The sequence below is a fragment of the Nesoenas mayeri genome (assembly GCF_963082525.1).
Source record: "Nesoenas mayeri genome assembly, chromosome: 9".
NCBI lineage: Eukaryota > Metazoa > Chordata > Aves > Columbiformes > Columbidae > Nesoenas > Nesoenas mayeri.
This window is the reverse complement of record NC_137557.1, coordinates 12,768,930-12,789,105: the sequence shown is the minus strand read 5'-3', so window position 1 is coordinate 12,789,105 and position 20,176 is coordinate 12,768,930. Positions and strand designations below refer to the sequence as shown.

Below are 20,176 nucleotides of genomic sequence, written 5' to 3'. Positions count from 1 at the left end.
GGCACGGCAGGAGATGGATGGAAAGGCTGAGGGCTCCGTGCCGGTGTGAGGAGCAGCCCCGCTCCCGCACCCCGGGGATGTCCGGACCCGTGTGTCCGCGGTGTGCGGGCGCGCTGCGGGAGCGGAGCGCAGGCACCGACCAGCCCCGCCGCAACCGGGGGGCTACGCGCTGGCCCCCCACGGAACACCGGCTGGCGGGGACCGTCCCCGCAGCCCCACCGGTGCTTCCCGGCCGCGGCCGATGGCCGGTGGCCCCCGGGGGAGGGGCCGTACGCACCCGCACACACACGCTGTGTGCACACACACACCTGCGCACACACGTCCGTACATGTGTGCGCGTACAGCGCTATGCACGCAGGCACACATGTGTATATACACATACACACATGCGTACACGCGGCTGTATGCATGCACACGTTTGTATCTCGATACTGCGATACGTGCAGCCGCACATATACACACACGTGTGCACACACACAGCCCACATGCCTCCTCCCCTCCCCAACACCGGGGGATAGATGGATGGGGGGGCGCTCCCGCATCCTCCCCCGGGCCTCACCCGCAGCGCCGAAAGGTCGATCTCGTCCAGGCTCCGCGCCGGGGAGTCGCTCGCCATGTTTCCGCCACCGCCGAGCGGGCAGCGGCGGCTGCCGCGGCGCTGGCGCTATTTAACGCTCCTCCTCATGCGGGGCACCGGCAAGGAGAAGCCGCCGCCGCCCCTGCCCCTCTCCGCCTGCAGCGCGGCTAGGGGCGGCCGCGGGCAGCCGGCAGGCAGGGCACGCCGCGGGCTGCGCCGGGATGGCGGCGGCGGCGCATCGCATCGCCCGGCCGGCCCGGCCCTGCGCGCCGGAGCTGTCTGTCACAGCGCGGGGAGGGGGCGGTGGCGCGGGGCGGGGGCGGCGCCGGGCAGGGGGCGGGCAGAGCCCCGGGGCAGCGCTGCCCGCCCTGCCTGGGGAAGGGTCCCCTGTCCCCTCCCTGCCACCTCCCAGGGGATCGATCCCCTTTTCTCTACCCACCGCCCTCCCTGCGGATCGGTCCCCTGTCCCCGCCCTGCCACCTCAGTAGGGATTGGTCCCCTGTCCCCTCCCTGCCACCTCCCAGGGGATCGATCTCCTGCTCTCTCCCCACCGCTTTCCCTGGGGATCAGTCCCGTGTCCCTGCCCTGCCATCTCCCACAGTGGCAATCCACGATGGTCCCCAGACAAATTGGGTGGGAGGAAAGGCATTAGTGACAAGGCCTGGGGCTGAGGAAGACCTTGAGCAGCATGCTGCTTGCTGGTGACATGGGGACCCTCCAGAGGGATGTGGTGAGGCAGACTGAGGTGTTGTGCACCGAGGATAACACGTGCGAGAACCACACTGCATGTCCTGCAGGCTTCCAGCCATGGTGCTCTCCATTGCAAAGCCCCCCCGCCCCCCAGGATTATTTAGCACATAGCCCCCCATGACAAATAGTGGGTAGAGAAATCCAGGCTACCTGGATCCCCACTCCAGCACCAGAGCAGTTGTGTCTGTCAAGTCTGGTGGGAAAAGTCACCCAATTTCAGGTGCTGAACCCAAATTCTAGAAACGTCAGGAAGCGCTAGGGCCCGGTCTTGCTTGGTGCCAAAGGAGTGGCTGTCTGTCTGCTTCACGTACTTCAGGATGCCTAGATTGAGAAATGGCCTTTCTCCAGCTGGATCCAGTTGTCAGATCTGGGTTTGTCACCTGTTCCCTCTACAGTCAGGAGCCATCCTGGCCCTGACACCCAGGCTGTTCCTGAGTAAGAACAAGAGATTTATGCTGTCTTTGGAATTGCCCAAAGCCCCTCCAAAGCCAGCAATAGCTAGGTAGAGTCAGCTTTTACTGTTTTCCTTATTTCTCTTTTTCGGATGTGGTTTCTGCCAAACCAGGTGCCATGTATAAATATATATGTATAAAAAAATCTGTTGCCTTTGAGAGAACCGTATGGAAGCTGTACTTACAACATCAACTTGTGTCAGGAGCTTACAATATGCAGATCTGGGAAGCGGAAACCCTACACATGAGTCAATTGGCAGGCGGATGGGATTTTCTTATGCTTTCTGGTTGGAGATGTGCTTCAAAAAAAAAAAGGCATATTTCATCACAAACAATCATGCGGTCGTGTGGAGGCTGTGTGCTGCAGCTGGTGCTGGAGGTGCAGCCTTGCTGGGCTGGGCTGGGAGGGACAGACGGACAAAAGGCCAGAAGGAAGTGCTGAAACCTCCCCAGGAACAGCAGGATCCACCAAGGCAGTTGCAGAAGCCAGGGCTCACTGGATAGCCTGCAGCAGAGAGACTGCATCAACAGCTTATTAATGTTATTAGTCCTGATCACAGCAGGGCTGACACAGGCTGGTGATGGGAGCAGCAGCGCCGGCATTTCGGCTTGCAGGGCTACAAGGGTGCAGCAGAATGTGGGGGTTTTTTAATTATTTTTTTTCGTAATGAACTGCTGAAGTGGCAGGTAGTGGGAGTCACCTGTTGTGGGTGAGGCACACAGGGCTGCACAGCACCCGCAGCACCGGCAGCCTGCCTGGATTTATCCCCTTTTTCCCAGCCACAAATCATCACTCTTCAATATCTTAAACAAACATTAGCCCTCACTCACATTTAAAGAGGTGAATTTGATCAAAATGCTAAACTCAATAAAATAAACACCAGTGACTGTCTCATTGCCTTTGAGTACCTTCCTGAATCTGTCATGGTGCTGGGGTGTTTTTTTTTAAATCAGATACTGTCTGTCTGTTCAAACACAGGTATTGCACTGTTTTCCTCATAGTTGCGAAGCTGGAAGCAAAAACTGCCTGGAAACTCGTAACAAACCAATGCGAGACTTCCTCCTGCTTGCATTGTTCTCAGGGAGAGAAGGGAAGAACAAACAGGATGAGAGAGGATGCTGGCATGCTCTAATGTGCTTTCCATCCAAGAATACACAGGATTATTTGTGAAACACAGAGGGATTTAAAAAAAATAATAATAGATAGATGCAAATAGATGGATTGCCCTGATCCTCAGAACGAATGCAAAGTCCCAAGCTGAACTGTGATTTAATGGCAATCTATCCACTGTCTGTCAAGATGGCAAAAATGTAGAGGACCTTTTTGTTATCAATGACATAAGAAACGCAGAAAGTGGTAGCAGGAGGTGAAAAGAAAAATCCCAATGAGGGCTACTGTTCCCAGGCTGCTCAGCGGACAGGCGCAGTCTCAGGGGGACACATGCGTACAGTGATCACCCGAGGTGCTGGGGCTGCTGTACCAGCTGTACTGGTGCTGGCCAGGCTGCAGGACATCCACAGCTGGAGCAGGGCAGTCATTCTCTGCGAGGAGCTTTTTCTACAGAAAAGTGAAGTTTTCGAGATGTTATTTTTTCTATGAGGAGATGTACATCTGTGTCTCTCCGCATACCATTTTTCTGCCAGGAGCATCTAAACAAAAATCTTGCAGTTGGAGTCAATATGACCTGAAACTGAGGACTCAGCTGAATTGGCCCAAAATATTTTGCAGTGAGTCAGCCACTCCTAGCTCAGCTCTCCACATCTCACATCAGCTCCATACCTGGCATTTCTACTGCTGCAGAATCTAGGACCGCTTTGTGGCAAGTCATTGTCTTTTTGACATTTCATCTCCGTTTGGAAAGTGGAAAAATGTGGAAATGTTGTTTGTTGCTACAGCATGGCAGTCGCTAGTTTGGTCAGTCCCAGCAAGCAATAAGCACCTAATGAGCCCAAGCTCTGCTGCTGGCAGTGGGGGGCCAATGTCAAGGTCAGTATTTTTGATTTATTAATTGACAGGCATCAGCTCCCATACAAGCTATCCAGGTCATTTGACTTCTGCAGAAAACTAAATTTAATCCTCTAACAGTGCCACCACTGTTAATTATATCATGAGGGGGTATATGTAGAATGAATAAATCTAAATGACATATAAGACTTTGTCTGATTAGCAAGAACTTCAGGTGCTTTGAGCTTTGGATTGTTCTCCAAAATATTAGCAAGAAAAGGAATGAGAGAAACAAGAAAGCACATTTGGGCCCTATTTTGGGCCCTGACACATGATTTATTCCACCAGAACACGTGGGTCACTTGTGACCACTCAGCCCCATGGCTGGCGTCAGCGTAATTTTTCTGGTTCCGTAAGTCCAAGCTGGTTAACCCATGTAATGCAGTTAACGGACTCTGCCCAAACTGAATGGAGGATGCTGAAAAATTAATACTCTGTTAAATGCATAATAATTGTTTTTTAGGCTAACATGATAATATGCAGCTGTGTTAAAAGACACTCAGAAGTGAATGGCTACATGTGTCCTAACCTGCATCTATTGATCTTCTCAAATGCACTTTAGCCGATTCATTATCATTTAACTGATGGCTCATCCTTCTGCTGATATGGGTCCCTCTCCAGGGAGATAAATGTTTTTCCATTGCATCCTTGGAGCTGAGCAGGACTATGTGTGTGAACTCTGCTGACAGGATTTTCCCTATAGCTATGTACAAAAAAGCCCCTCCTGTAAATAGTTAATCGCTCCCTCACTTAAGCATTGTTCACCTACAAAACCCTGTAATCACTGCAATGGGGGAGTAAATAGGAAATCAACAAGGGCTCTTTGGAATAAAACTACCTCCACAGATTCACACCCAGGGAACAGGGAGGAGCATTTAAATAGCAAAGTCCTGGGGCACTGCAGAGGAGAGGGTGGATGGGACACTTCCAGGAGCTTAATTTGCCCACTGCACTCCTCCAAGCTGCTGTTCTTCCCCGATATTTGGCTTCGAGGACTACCACAGCATTTCCTTTCCGCTCCTTCCACTGCAGTTGCATTTGCCTTCTCTTGAATGCTGCTACCACGGGCCAAAGTCACCGAGGGGACAACATCGTGAAGTCTTCCCCCAGCAAGGACAGCAAGCTGCTGCAAGAAGCAGGACTGTTTGCTGTGCCCTTCACCGGTTTATGTAGATCAGGCTCGCCACCTGCCTTGCATGAGTTGAAGGAGGCTTTCGCAGGGTAGCAAGTGCCTGCACCCTTTGAAGCACGGCTGTATTATTTACTAGAATACCGAAATTTAAATATACATTTGCAATTTTTAGGTAAAGCAGACTTGCGTGTAATAGCATGTGTGCCTCCCTGGCAGATGCAAGCTGGCAGTGATTTATTTTGTTGGTCTCCCTTCAGCCTGGCTGAAGCATCAGTCGCCTAATAAGTTGCTGATGTAGGCAATACGTTTCTGTGTTGCTATTTGGAAACATGTCACACTAGTGATGTCGGACTTTGTTTTGTCAATTAACCTCTTTCCTTTTCGCCTCTTCTGTGAAGAAAAAAAGAAATCAAAAGGCAGCCCTGCTCTTCAGGAGGGTGTCAGGTCTTGTATAGTAATTTAAAATGTGCCAATTTTGATTGTTTAGAAACCAATCAAAATCCCATTTTTTGCACTGCTTGAAGAAAACCTAACACAGGCTTTCCCCCAGCAAACCATGTTCTCACAGTCCCACAGAGGAACACTAATTTCTCTTTTCTTTGCCGAGTTCTCAAGGACAACATCAATATGTGTCAGGTCCAGAACACAGGAGCTGTGGGACCAGAGATGTTCTCCAGAACCCACCTGCCACAGCAGGAAAGTCCTCTGGGGACCTCTGCTTTACAGCCCTCTCCATGGGGCGGAGCAGCTGCTCCATTTTTTCAAGTGCCTTTTATCAAAATTGTTTAGCGTCCCAGTATGTTTTTTGTGCTGATCAGTCTGGAGCTGAGCTACTCCAAGACAAGCAGTGTTTATATTCCCTCTTTCCCTCTTGTTTCCTGGCTTGTCTTGCAGCCCAAAGGCAGCCCCAGGCCTGGGAAACACCTGACCTGAAGCCACCCCCCCATCTGGCATTAGGCACAGATCAGTAGAACAAGAGAAACTGGCTCTATCTTTTGTCAAATGCAAATTGCTGAGAGTTAATTAAGACACATTTCAGGAACGGTGAGGTTGTTGTTGTTTTTTTTTTTTTTAAATGATAATGTATCCTGAGGTGTGGTTAGGTTTTGGCATCTCTCTTCGGGAAAGGGGTTACAAAACTGGAGCTGTGCATTGCAGTTAGCAAAGGTGCTGACAACAGAGATCCCATAGGGCTTTGGTGGTGGCCAAACATACAAGGTGTTCAGAGATCTGTGAGACTGGACGCAATTTAAGTCCAAAACCTCCTTGGCATATATATTTTTCCAGAATTTTCGTTTATTTTTAACAATCAGCAGCTCCACCATGGCATGTGAGTTGTGTTGTTCTGCAAAGAAGGTAGAGCTACAAAGGCACTATGCTCCTGCCTTTTTGGAAGCATGTTGAATACTTATCATTTTGCCCTGCAAAAGGCAAAAGTCTTTCATATGAAGAAAGGAAGAAAAAAAAAAAAAAAAGGGAAGATTAAACCCAGAACAGACTTTCCAAGGCAGCTATTTCAGGCTTCCCACTCACAGTCAATGACCAGAGCAAAAGCAAGTCAGAAAACAACTGGAGGTACTTAAAGCAACTTAAAGTAATCATCTGAGTGGTGCTTAAAGTGTTGGTGTCTGAGTAGGAAGAAGACAGGGTTTGAGCCAACTGCTGTTGTCTTTCTGTGGAGGCTTCGCTCAGAGGTGTTTACTTCCTCATGCCTTCACGGAGATGTGGCAGTCTATGAAAGCACTCTTCCTGGAATTAGATTAAAATGGTTAAAAAAAAAAAAATAAAAGGGTTTCTAGGTCCTATCATAACACAGAATACTTTAAAAAGCTAACCCAAATGTTGACTGAGAGCAAGGCATGCTGTGTTCTTATGAAATGTATGGAGGATTTCAAAGGTGTGAGACTTTCTGACTTGCTGAAGACAAAATCATCATCAAAGCAACCAGAATTATCACTTTGCCATCTCAGAAAGGAGCTGCTTGAATCTGGACTTTAGGTATGGAAGGTCTTCTTCAGCATGCAGCTGCATGTCAGGGAAGTGAATGGAGGCTGACTTCAGGCCCAGATCATCTGTGGAGTTTAGATACTCTGATTTACAGATCATATCAGAGAACTGCAGAAACTGCAGACTTCCTTCAACATCAGTTTTGTGACCCTCAAAAGGCGTTTTTCAGCCTGCAATATGGAACAGCCTTCACTTTTACAAATCCCAACTGAAGTCCTCAATGTCACCTACAGAAGGAAAAGTTTCCAAAAAGGTGAAGAGCCAGGTGAAGAGCACTGGACAATATGGCCATGTCCTCACCACTGCTCTTTGGCCTAAGGACTAATTACAGAACCACAGAATGTCTGGGGTTGGAAGGGACCTCTGGAGATCACGTAGTACAACCCACCTGATAAAACAACAATTCCAGGTCAGTAGAGACATGGAAATGAAATAACATCCAGGATGGGAAAAGCGTGGTCAACACTTGGTTCAGCTCAGGGATATATAAAACAAAAGAAGCCAGGTATATTTAAACACATTGATGATTCTAGTGCGAACATGTGATTTCTGAGAAACTGCCATAACACCAGGCAGGAAACTAGGTGGTTTTGAAAATGTCTATGAAAGGTGTGCTGCATGTGTAGTGGAATGACTCCATCTTCAGTTGAAAGAGCAGAAAAGAGTGGGCAGGTCCTTGGAATGGGGAAAAACCCTGTCCACACCTGAGCCTGCAGCCTGGGCTCGCAGGAGTACGTTATGACAAGGAAGCCATCAGCTGGGAATTAAATAGGAAAGTCAGAAAAACCTGGGCAAGAAAGGCCAATCTAACCCCAAACGACAAAGAGAAGACAGAGCCCCATTTCCCCTGTGCGCCAGCGCTGGAATGGGAAGGATGAACTGGAAAATTTCCTTTGAAATTCTGGCCCCTACAGGCTCAAAGCAGTCAGTGTATTAAAGAGGAAGCTTTAAAAATGCCATTATATATACCCAGAGCTCTGCTCCTCAGTGAGTACTAGATCAGACCCTTGAAAGCACACGGCGATGAGTGCGAAGAGATGCACCAGAGATAATGGTGACTGGAGGCTGGCTCCCTGTCCATTGCTCCAGAGCACTGACATCTCTGCAAGAGACTTCTCTGCAAAATTTCTCTGAAGTATTAGCTGTTAAAGAAGGTTTTAGTGCTTTACACAGTGTCTTAAGAAACAAGTTAGACATACCCAAACAGCAAATCCAGTATCCTTTGTATAGGCAGGTGGTGGATTTAGCACTTTATGAGCACGCATGCTCTCAGAAGCACCAAATAATACGTACGGTAAAATACGAGTTTCTCAAGTGCTGTATCTGACACAGGCTGTTTGCTGAAAGGGAATTAGCCTTTTCCTCTGCAAACCAGTGCATTAAGAGCTAACCTGGCTGCTAGTCAATGGCAATTAGGCTGCAAAAAGCCCAGGTTGCTTTCGAAAATAGGACTTGAACTCCTGAAACACGCAGACCCACTTTCAGCCTTGTTTTTCCTTTCTTTTCTGTGTCTTAACACGAGCCACAGTAAGAGCTGAGATGCAGCTGACCTGAAATTATCCATTAAAAATACTGAAAAAACCTGTAAGACAACTATAAGACAACTGTTTCTTCCAGGCATGCAAAACAGCTGTGTTCACCCTTCCCAGTAGTGCCTGTGTTTTGTTTCAGGTCCCGACACTGCAGATTAAGTAATTTGGGAGCGTAATAAGTGCATCAGCCTAATACCGAGTTCAGATTAAACATGGTACCAACACCAGTAGCTATTTAATCAGAAAGAAAAAAGCACAGAGGGTCAAAATGACATTATCTCAGGTAACAGTGGAAAATGCCCACTTCAATTTTATCATGTAGATGCTGGGCACATCTGGCACCCAGCCAGTGAAATCAGAAAGCAAGCAAAAAGCCTATGTACCAGTAAATCCCTTATTATTATTTTTTTTTTCAGAGGCTAATATAATATAACAGAGGTTACAATGAACAAAAGGAAAGCATACAAGCCCATTCAGAAAGGATGGGCCTGGGTGTTACCGTGGGGAGGGGATGGGGCCAGTTCGCTCAATTTTTTTCCCAACTCTCACTACATTCAGCACTTTTGCAGATCATAGAACCAGGCGTCTATGGGTGAATTCTAGTTCTTATTTAAAAAGAAGTAAACAACTGACAGTCATAGCCTTAGGAAAGCAATAGAACATGATCCTTGAGAGGGTTAAAGAAAGGAAAGTTCAGCTGACCTGAGGGTGGAGGTGATGTCATCTGTGAGGTTCCAGGTCCCATCCAGCCTGCGCGAGGAGAGCTCTCTGGCACCTCGGCTCCGGTCCAGCCTTGTTGTAGCCTTACCAGAAGTAAAATATTGGAAAAGTGGGTGACAACTTACATTACAAATCATTAGAAACAGCCAAGATAATCTGCGGCCAGCTCCCTGAAAGGAAATCTTTAGCTAACAAATATGGTCCAGCCTTTTGAGCTGGCAGATAATGCTGAAACAGTGAATAAAATATAGCTGGATTTCAGGGAAGCAGCTGACATGGTGCCATGCTGCAGGCTGCTTCACCAGCCTAGGACCTGAGAGATGCTTCTGGAAGCAGGAAGAGGAAGGTGATGGTTTGGTTTGGTTTCCTGGAGTGTTGCAATGTGCCACACTGCAGCCCCAGCACCGCGGCTGTGCTGGTGCCCACGGATGGTCTTCACGGCCTGATGGGCTTCGTGCTCCTCATTGTGTTCATGCATCATCCCCATGTCCCTCTCATGACCCCACAACACATGGTTTTTCTAGAGGGACCCATTGATGGGTCAAAGAAGATAATCCATTTACTTGTTTCTAGAAAAAAACACCCTGCACACAAGATCTCTACCCATCACGAGGAAAAATAGCATCTCTATGTTTTCAGTTGGCTCTGTCCCGTGTAAGGCTATCAGATTTTCAGGGAAATGCTGCGGTTTCATGCACCTTAGCACCACAGGATCCCAGAAAGGTGCACCATGGTGCTGTAATGCAAATGCCTAATAGTGCTGCTGCTCCCACCACCACCAGTAACGCACAACAAGCAATATTAGTCTGAGTCTGTTTTGAGGGCAGGAACCTTGTGGACATGGACAACTGGATTTTGCTCCTGCTGAGAAAGTCCCTGAAATGGCATATCTCGACTCAGGGAAACTTCTCCTGCTGAGACATTTTGAATAAATTCTGCATAAACCTTTCTGATATGGTAAAAATAAAAACAATGAAATGGCAAGATACAGCATATAGACACAGCGGAAACCAAATTTGGAATTATTTAGATGATTCAGGGTTCTTTTAGGGTAAAAAACAGCTAAAGCAGCTCACCACATGCTTGCACAACCCCAGAGTTTGAAGTCAGCGCAAAGGTTTGAATGAACGATTCATTATTCCGCACACGCTCCGGCTCCTCAGCCACTCCAGCCTGTACCCAGCTGCATCTCAGGAGAAATTCCTAGAGTGTGTAATTGTGTATAATGTGATCATCCTGCAGCAGGAAATAGGTTTGTAAGCATTCTTAGCCAGTACAATTGATGTCATACAGATATGGTCTGCAAGGAAACAAAGTGGAGATATATATTGCAGCAAGTCATTTGAGAGCTAATACAGCCTTCAGGGAGACACATTTCAGACAGGGAATGTGTTTAAGCCCAAACAGGCAAGGTACACGTAGTATTTCATTTTAAAATGGCTCAGCGTGACCATGTTTGAAGGAAAGGGGAAGGTGCTGACCTGCGAGGCCCCCGCAGCAGCCCCGTCTTTGGTGCAGCCAGCAAGGCCAAATTTCAGGGTGCACCCCAGGGGCTCGGCATCCCTTTGAGAGACGCTCCCATGGGAGTCTGGGTACCATGGAGGAGGGAGCTTGATGGGGTTATGTCCTGCAACTGCAATCTCCTTCTCCCACACAGCTGTGGCCATAGCATCCTGCAGGACCCAGCACCCCGACTCAGGGCTTCCAGGTGCCCATGAAGGGGCACCCATCTTTTTGGGAATGAGCAGGTCAAGGCCGCAGCACCCCCTAGAGGACTGCAGCCACCCAGCCCTTGCTTTCACGGAGCATTTAGAACCATAGAATCATAGAAGAGTTTGGTTTGGAAAGGACCTTCAAAGCTCATCTAGTCCAACTCCCTGCTGTAAGCAGGGGCATCTTTAACCAGATCAGGTTGCTCAGAGCCCTGTCCAGCCTGGCCTTGAATATCTCCAGGGACAGGCATCCACCACCTCTTTGGGCACTAAAAAGAATCTCTCTCCAGCAATGAGTTGTCAGGCAAGTTTAATCCATCACCCTGCAGCAGCTCGTCTTGGGGATGGATCACTGCTGAGCCCTATATGTCACTGGTGGGTGGCATCAGGGCTCCAGCTTGTCCCTCTTCATGCTGGAGGGGATAGACAAGAGCTAGGGTGGAAAGGGCAAGGCAGACCAGGAGTTCCCCACCAAGCTGGGCAGCAGCACCCAGGGAAAAGTCCACCGAGGTCCTGCCTTGCAGAGCTCCGGGTCTCCAGCTTGTCCCCAGCTGCAGCCAACATTGTCTTGATGGCAGGTTTAACCCAAACTGGAAGTCAAGTCCTAGCAGGTGTGGAGATGGACACTTCGCTCCCATCATGCAGTACCCGAGGGCTGTTGGCTGCAGTTTAGTTTAGTCCGGCATCTCTCAGCCACTGGCACAGCATCCCTGCAGTCACCTCGACAGGGCGGCTGCTCTCCTCGGGCTGTGGCAGGAACAAGAGGCGTTAGGTTAATCACAGAACCATATAATAATTTTGGTTGGAAAACATGTTTAAGATCATTGAATCCAACCATTAACCTAACTCTGGCATTAAACCATGTCCCTAAGAACTTCATCTACACATCTTCTAAACACCTCCAGGGATGGTGACTCCACCACTTCCCTGGGCAGCCTGTTCCAATGCTTGGCAACCCTTTCCGTGAAGAAATTTCTCCTAATATCCAATCTGAACCTCCCTCATTCAACTTGAGGCCACTTCCTCTCATCCAGTTGCTTGTTATTTGGGAGAAGAGACCAGCACTCTCCATGCTACAACCTCCTTTCAGGCAGTTGTAGACAGCCATAAGGTTTCCCCTCAGCCTCCTTTTCTCCAGGTTAAACAGCCCCAGATCCCTCAGCTGCTCCCCATTAGACTTGTGCTCCAGACCCTTCACCAGCTTTGTTGCCCTTCTCTGAACTCTCTCCAGCACCTCAAGGTCTTCCTTGTCATGAGGGGCCCAACACTGAACCCAGGATTCGAAGTGGGGCCTCACCAGTGCAGAGTAGGGGGCGATGTTTCCTGAAAGTGACCTATCCGTGAAATCACTCTAGTGTGACCCCAAGGGAATATACCTTAAATTCCTACATGTAACTAAGCACACAGGTTACATACAGACAGCATAGTTCTATTACCATTATCTACTATACTCTTTCTAGTCAGTATGTGCTGGTCAACACAAAGTCCTAAGAGATGTATGGGGTTCACCTGGGATTTGCTGTGCAGAAGACATGAGACATCCAATGACAAACATCGTTCAACTACTGTACTGTGTTGGCCCATGGCCTGTGGCTGCAGCTGTCTTCATTTCTGGAATTTCTCAGTTCCACTTCTGATACTGGCCAAAATAGGGCTTCTCTGTATAAAGAAAGCAATGAACTATGCCTAAAATCAATTCCATATACAGTATCTAGTTCATATCTCTGAAGCTACAGTGCTTTATATTTTGTTTCATAAATCATGTATTTATTTCAAGAGGAAGCATCTCTAAAATGTGAAATCCTAAAGCATAAAAAACCCAAAGTCTGAGGTCTCAAATTCATCTTTCAAGTCTAAAGTAAAAAAATTGATGGTCAAACAGACTGAGTTCTCTCCTGAAGGATATGTTTTCTTTTTCTATTTTGGACATACGACAGGCACGTTCCAGCCTGTGGGGCTGGTAAGGAATGAAATAAGGACACCAACCCAGAAGAGAGACTATAAATACTTTTCTGCTTATTTTGTGAGATAAACTGGAGGAATCAGATAAACGCTGAAGGCAGCACACCAGGAGCAGGACAGAGCTCCAATGCCGTGGGTGGGAGGGAGCCGGGGAGGTGGGTAGCTCTCCAGGTGACTGCTCAGCCTGCCTGATCCCTCTGTCTGTTCCTGGGCAGGACCTGCAGAGGGAGCAGTGTCCATGGGGAGACACCGGAGCAATCTGTGTGACATGCCTAATTTTAAACTGTGCCTTTTGCAGGAGCATATGGGAGCGTACAAGGACCTGGCAAGGAAAAGAGAAGCTGAAGACCAAGGTGGTGGGATGGCACCTGCCTAGACATCATGGTGCACCTGAGGGTGCCCAATCCCTGGCGCAACCACTGCACAGCTTGGCCCTGGGGGTTTATCTAGCTGAAGAGTTGGATCCAGCTCATATCTTATATCTTCTTATATCTGTCTGACTGGGACCCACCTTCTAATTGTTGCCAGTTTTTCCCACTGAGATAGTGCTATTTATACCACGTTTTGGTTGGGTTTGTCTTCGGCAGCTTAACAAACTGGGCTCAGACCAAGTTAACCAGTTACAGACGCAACTGTGTTGGTACTAGTTTAACTTCCCTGGCAGAGAATAACAGAATGTAAAAGCATCTGCATCCTGTCGCCAGCAGTGAGCTCCAAAAACTGCCCAGGAGTTGTGACATCCCACCTCCGACGTTCACTAAAAAATAGTCCTCAAAACCTGTTTATTCAACTCTTCTTTTGTAGCTTCTAATTTCCTGAATTTCTCTTGTACTCACACCATCCCCGTGTCCTCCTCTGAGCGGTGGCTTCCAGCAGGACTCCAGCACTCCTCTGCCCCGTTGCACACATTACCCTTGACCCAGGGCAGGTTCCCAGTAAGGACAGATGTACGGACAGGTCATCAACAGCACAGGACACAGCTCCCCAGCAGCATGCAGAGAGCTTCTCTATTTCTGCTGGGCACCGGTAATCTCCAGATAATAGAAACCTGTAGTGAAGCCATGATCATGCTGTCTCCCAGACCTCCTCTCCTTTGTCCTCAAATGGGAACGTGCAGGATGTTTAATTATCAAGACTGGGCTGAATATGGAGAGATTACTCATCACCAATTCCCTGTATAAACAGTTTCCTTTACAGAATGATTTCTCTTTTAAGAACTACCCCCCCTACCTTTCTCCAAATTAATTTCCATCCCAGCCGTGAGCCTCAGTAGAAAATCTTGCGATAATCATTTTGAGCTAAATATTCTGAGTAATCAATCAAAGCAGTGGAACCAATTTTGAAACTGTCACTTTTAATTTTTCCAATAAAAAAACTGAGCATTTCACTCACAGTGCTGTTGTGATTCAAGCTCTTAAAGCCTTTGCTCTACTGCATCAACGCTTCAGAAATGTACTTGAAAATCTGAAGAGCCGGCACAATTGCAGAGAAACTAAACGAGATTGATTTTTAAGCAGTGAGAAGAAATGTGTTTCTTTATGCGGCTTTAGACCTGTCTCACAAAATCTTTTCTTTCTTCCTTACTTTCCTCCCCTACAAAAATAACTAAAGAGCATTAGTAATTTCATACATGCAAAAGGCTGGCACTAATTAAAAAGTTGACATGTTATGGAGAGCTGGGTGCATAAATGTATGGCTAATGAAGGCCCCAACTGCAGATCTGCTTGGTGCTGGGGTAGAGAAGAGGAATTCTCCATCCTCAGCTGCGGACACATCAGCAATGGAGAAGATGACCTGTGAGAGGAGACGAAAAGGGATGGAGAAATCCACCCTGGCAAGAATGGGTCTATTAAATACACAAGTAATGTCACTTTGTGTTTGGGGTAGGCGTGGGCTGCATTTCTGCTCAGCAAGGAGCCATCAAATTAGAGGCTTTGTGAGTTGTTCATCAAGCAAAGGCTTTGGCTGGAGGAAAGTCAGAGGGAGTTTTGGCATCACCTTCGCTAGAGGCAGCACGTTCCTGCATGGCTGGTGCCAGCTATAGCCCATAAACTGGTGTACAATTGTGTTTTTAATCGGCTGATGGATGAATTTGTGCCCAGTAAAAGCTTCATGTGCCTATGTGTGGGAGAGGGAAAACAGCAAAAGTAGCATCAGTGCCCTCAAATTGGGCCCCTACATCACACAGGAAAGGGAAAGGATCCTTTGTACAAACTGATACCTAAACTGTCTAGATTCAGCACCACTTAGATTGGACATTAGGAAGAAAATTTTCATGGAAAGGGTTGTCAGGCACTGGAACAGGTGGCCAAGGGAAGTGGTGGAGTCACCGTCCCTGGAGGTTTTAAAAGATGTGCAGACAAAGTTCTTAAGGACATGGTTTAGTGCTAGCATCAGGTTATGGTTGGTCTCAATGATCCTGAGGGTCTCTTCCAACCAAAATGACTATGCTTTCTAGTTTCACGCTAATTTCACAGAGAGATGCTTGCATGGAGATACCACAGCTCTCCAGCACTGCTAGCACAGAAACCAACCTGTGTTGGGAAGACAGAGCCAGCACTGCCACCAGCCCCAGCTGCGCCCCACCCTGCCTGCACCCCTGCACCCAGCAGCGGGGGCCGCATTCCTCCTGCCCGCTGTTATCTCTGCCCACGAGACCTCGTCAGCAGGATGCAGCAAGCATGTAATTAGCTGTGAGATGCTGGAGTGGCAGCAGAAGCTGACAGTGTCAATCAGCAGCTGCCTGCCTCTTCCTAACACACCCCCGCCCTGAAGCTCCAGCTCCCTGATCTCAGTTTATTGTGTTTATCAAGGGCACAGATTGCTTCTGGAAGTTTTGAAGATGCAGAGAGCCCTTTGGCATTTGAGGAAGGAGATGAAACCTAAGAAACAGAGAAGTTAATTTGTTTTCAGTTTGCAAGAGGGCTTGGAAATGCCACTGATGCTTTATTCGTCTCTTCTCCCCCTGGAGGACAACAGTAATCGGCTTTTTCCTCTCTCGATGCTGAATTTCTTTTACTGAAAGTTAAAGGGAACAGCGGCAAGTTAATTCCATTTTGGAGACAGACCATTTTTGTCTGTGCCTTTCATAATGCTTCTGGATTATTAAAACTCTTCTAAACCAGGATTTCTTAATGTATTTATTTTATGAAATCCAATTTTCTCTTTCTGTGCTGTTTCACTCCAGCAATTTCTCTCTTCCAGGAAAACCCAAATGACTCGAATCTAGCCATTTTTATTGCGATTCTGGGTCTTTTTCCATCACATCTCAGCTACTGTGGCAGCACTGCCAGCCAATGCAAGGGCAGAACTCAGCCCACACACAGGATGTGGCCACAGTCTCCAAAACAAGTAGAAATAAGACCAAAGCCAAATGTTTTGACATGATGATCAGTTGTATTTTCAGTCCATTAATACACATTCATTTACCAGATACAAACGGAGCGGAAAGGAAAGCGATCATTAGCAGAAACAAGGATACAAAACTCAATCCCAGCAGCCTTCACAGAAGGGATATATTCAGTGTTCACAACTGCACCATCAGAAGGTAGAGACACATGGAGACCTGGACTCACAGCCGAAGTGGAAGCTCTCCTTTTGCTGATTAGTTTAACTAGTGACACAATTTAGGAAAAACAACAACAACAAACAAAACAAACAAACAAATACCAAAACCAACCAAACAAAAAAGACCTACAAAAAAAAAAAACAAAACCCACCAAAACAGAAGCAAGAAACAACACTCCCCGAAAGAAAACCCCACCAAAACCCCAAACAAAGTAACAAACAAAAAAACCCAAACCAAACAAAAAGACCACCACCACAAAAAAAGACCCCCCAAAACCCCACCAACCAACCAACCAACCAACCATTCCCAGAACTGTGACTTTTGACACTTTTTCTCATTTCCCAAGTGTCAGGAAAGAGGTACATTTGAATTATTTACAAGGAGATTTTATGAAAACACACTGGGAGGTTAAAAATAGAATAATCACAAATACTGGAAAATATAAGAAAGCAGGCAGGGAAATTAAAAAAAAAAAAGAAGATAAACCCCAAGAGGATCATTGCATTCAGTGGTCGATGTACAGTTTGTTCAACTCTGACATACCTTAGTTTTGCGTGCTCAACTTGATTCACTGCCATGACATTAATGCTCCTGGTTTAACCCTCAATTCTGCAAAGCTCCTGCTTTCAGCAGAATCTCAGCTGTGCAGAAGGGTTTGCTTATTTGAAGCAATTTGCAGAATGAGTGTCACAAAACGTGAGTGTATTCACATCTTGTGGGCCACCCAGGAGATGCCAACCTCCACCCACATACCTGGTCCAGAGACCCTTTGCTTTCTTCACCTTGGCCACCACCATGTCCTACAGACCAAGTCCTTTCTGCCAGAAAAACCCATGCAGCAGCTCCACAGCTGATAGAGGTTTGTCAGTTCAGAACAGCGTGGATTTGGGTCTTTACATTCAGCAGGAGGAGGAGGAGACAGCATTAACCTAAAGGACCATTCAGACTTTCATTTCAATGTCCCCATGAATGCAGCTTCTGTGCACAGATTACAACTCCCTCCAACTCTCTTTACTACAAGTGCACAAAAGACTTTTTACACTGAAATAACAGCAGCAAACCACATCTGAGCTTGATTGTGCATGGATGTTTCCTTGGAAGGAATGAAGATATTGTAAGTTATTATTACCAGGTCCCAGCAAGGCAAAACCTGCACTGAGGTCTCCTTCAGGGAAAGCACCGGAATTGCAAAATCAGGTTGTGCAATGTGATCAAGAGAAAGGCAAATGGAGTATTCGGGGGTTTAATCCAGCAAAGGTCACATCACGTCAGGCAACAAATGGAGACCAAGAGAGCAGAAACTGAGCTGAGTACTTTGCATCTGCCATGGAGCATTGAAGTAGGTCTCCTACAAATTGTTTTTTTTTTTTGTAAAATTCTTACATATTATGACACTTTATTCCTCATTTTTTAAACCATGCATTAATTTTACAGTGAAACATTTATCCAGTCCAACTTCTATACAACAAAACACACATTTAAAAATAACAGACTATTAAAATATATAGTAAGAATTGTGAGTTCTCAAAACGGCACTTGTTAAGGAATAAATTAAAGAAGAAAAGTGTCCTACTCGGGCTGTGTTACTCCCAGGCTGTGAGCCTGGGAGAAGTTATCCCATCTCCTATATATAGTGCTAACAAATAAATGCCACAAGAAACAGGTCATGTTTCTGGGTTTGCTAGTGCTTGAATCCACATCACTTGTTACAGTGCTGTATATTTGTAAGCGATCCTCTCCAGTTTGAAGATATTAAAAATAAACCCACGCTGGTATTACAGACTAAGAAGTAGTGATTGTTTAGTTGCAGAAATTACCTCTCTCAAGGTGTTCAACCTCACAGGCTTCTTAATAAAAGAAAGAAAACCCAAGGAGCCAGGTCCAAGCAGCACAGCCCAAGAGTGCGAACAAACCTTGTGCCTTCACTGGAAGTGACTCCAGCCCCATAATCTCCTCGGGGTGTGCAGTGCTGTACCCACGGAGGGGATTCTGTGGCCCCACAGTCCCCTGGGGACACAGGGCTCTCCCTGCACTGTGCCCAGGCTGCCCCACACACCTTGCTTGCATTTGAACGCTTCTGAATTCCTGGTATTATGAATTAAGCACTAGCACAGAGGAGGGATGTTCAACGTGGCTCCATTCCCACTGAGGGAAACCTCATCCCAGACAGTGCCAATGTGAAGCCCATCTGCTATTTTAATAACAAAAGACCTTCTTAATTAGCACCTTTTCATACAGAATCAGTGGGCAAAACCTTTCCTCTGTGGCTCTGCTGTGTTGCCTGGGACCAGCAGCCATCACAGGGCGGGCTGAGTGGTGCAGAACCAGGGTGCTTTTCCCCCAAAGCAGCCTGGCAGAGGGAGACTTAACACCACCGGAGTTATGAGCCCCAATAGTTAGCTGCCTACCATCTTAGAAGACAATACAAGGATAATTTAACGATCACAAGAATCTTTGCTAATACGGGGATGGGGACAATAAGAGCACTTGAAAGATGAGAGGAGTCTCGCACTTCTTCACGGTTCATGTGTATGGGTGGTGGGGATGAGCGCTTCCTTTTCAGCTCTGAATACAGATCTGTCTGACTTACAATGATTTTCTGACAGGCTGTAATTGTCTAAAGTTAGCAGCTTTGTTCAAACTAAAACAGCTAAAAACATATCAGGAGATAAAAGCTCTGACGTGAAATAACAAGACACCTTTGATCTTTCTTGATTGCAAATGGTCGGGGCACATACTGCTCTGGCTCTGCTGGGTGTGAACCCAGGTTGATTTTTTTAAGGAAAAAAAAAAAAGTAAAAATAAAATAAAATAAAATAAAATAATCAAAGGAACATACTTATCTGCTTACAGCATGCCAGCTAAAAGCATCAACCCCCTGGACCAAAGATCATCACATAAAATGCTGCACGTGCACTTCCCACAGGCCAACGAGCACACACATGCACCGACCAGAACGGTGTGTCATTGGCAATTGCATCTGCAAAACACGAGCGTAATACAGCGGAGACAGTAGGAAGGGCTGAGACTCATGCTGCCCTGGAGGAACATCTGGGGCTGTTACTTTACTCCAGTGATGCAGCAGGTACAGAATTACCTGGTGACTGGTTTATGGGCCTGAAAACACATAAGGCAAATGTCTAAAACAAGAGGATGGCTATGTTTGTGGACAGTGAAATGACTGGTGTGATCCTCTTCTGGTTAAAAACAGGTGAGAGTCTTGGAAGAGTCAGAAAAGGAAAAAAGGAAACTTGCTTGTGAACTGAAGTAAATACCAGTTTACCCGGTCTTTTGGCTAAGGAGACTTGGCTAATGGGTTAAACCCAGTTAGCAAAGAGAGCCCCTCGGATGCAGCGGCAGCAGAGGAGCTCAGCCTCCCACTTCTCCAGATCCAACTCTAATTCAGCATTTTTAATAGTCTGATGTCTTAGTGTTTGACACAGCATTGCTGACTGCCAGGGAACATCTCTTCCTGGATGTGAAATCAGGAGACACAGTCATTGCAGGAGAGAGGATGGAGTAAAGAGCCAGGACATCACCCACCACACAAGGTCCCCATCCCAGGAGCAGTAGTGTTTTGCCCAGGGATGCCGAATCAAACTGCTGCTTCACTGCACAGTGAGATGCAAAATAGCTTTGGAAACTGTCTCACAGAAACAGAAAACAGTAAAGGGCATGCTGAGTTTTACCTTGCTTGGGAAGACACGTCCTGCATGACTGAGTTCAAGACTGTGGCTGGTCTAATAGCAAAGTAGACTA

General features: G+C 47.0%; 1 protein-coding gene across 8 annotated transcripts in view; it reads right to left on the bottom strand.

Annotated features, from left to right (window-relative positions):
• The window catches only part of TNIK (TRAF2 and NCK interacting kinase), a 157,861-nt gene extending 157,219 nt beyond the window's left edge, over positions 1-642 (bottom strand). For all 8 annotated transcript variants that reach the window (XM_080349962.1, XM_080349963.1, XM_080349966.1 and 5 more), the window contains exon 1: positions 560-642. In XM_080349962.1, coding sequence (XP_080206088.1) covers positions 560-616 — 57 coding nt within the window. In that variant the 5' untranslated portion in view covers positions 617-642. The remainder of the gene's footprint in view (positions 1-559) is intronic.
• Between the last annotated feature and the right edge of the window lie 19,534 nt (positions 643-20,176).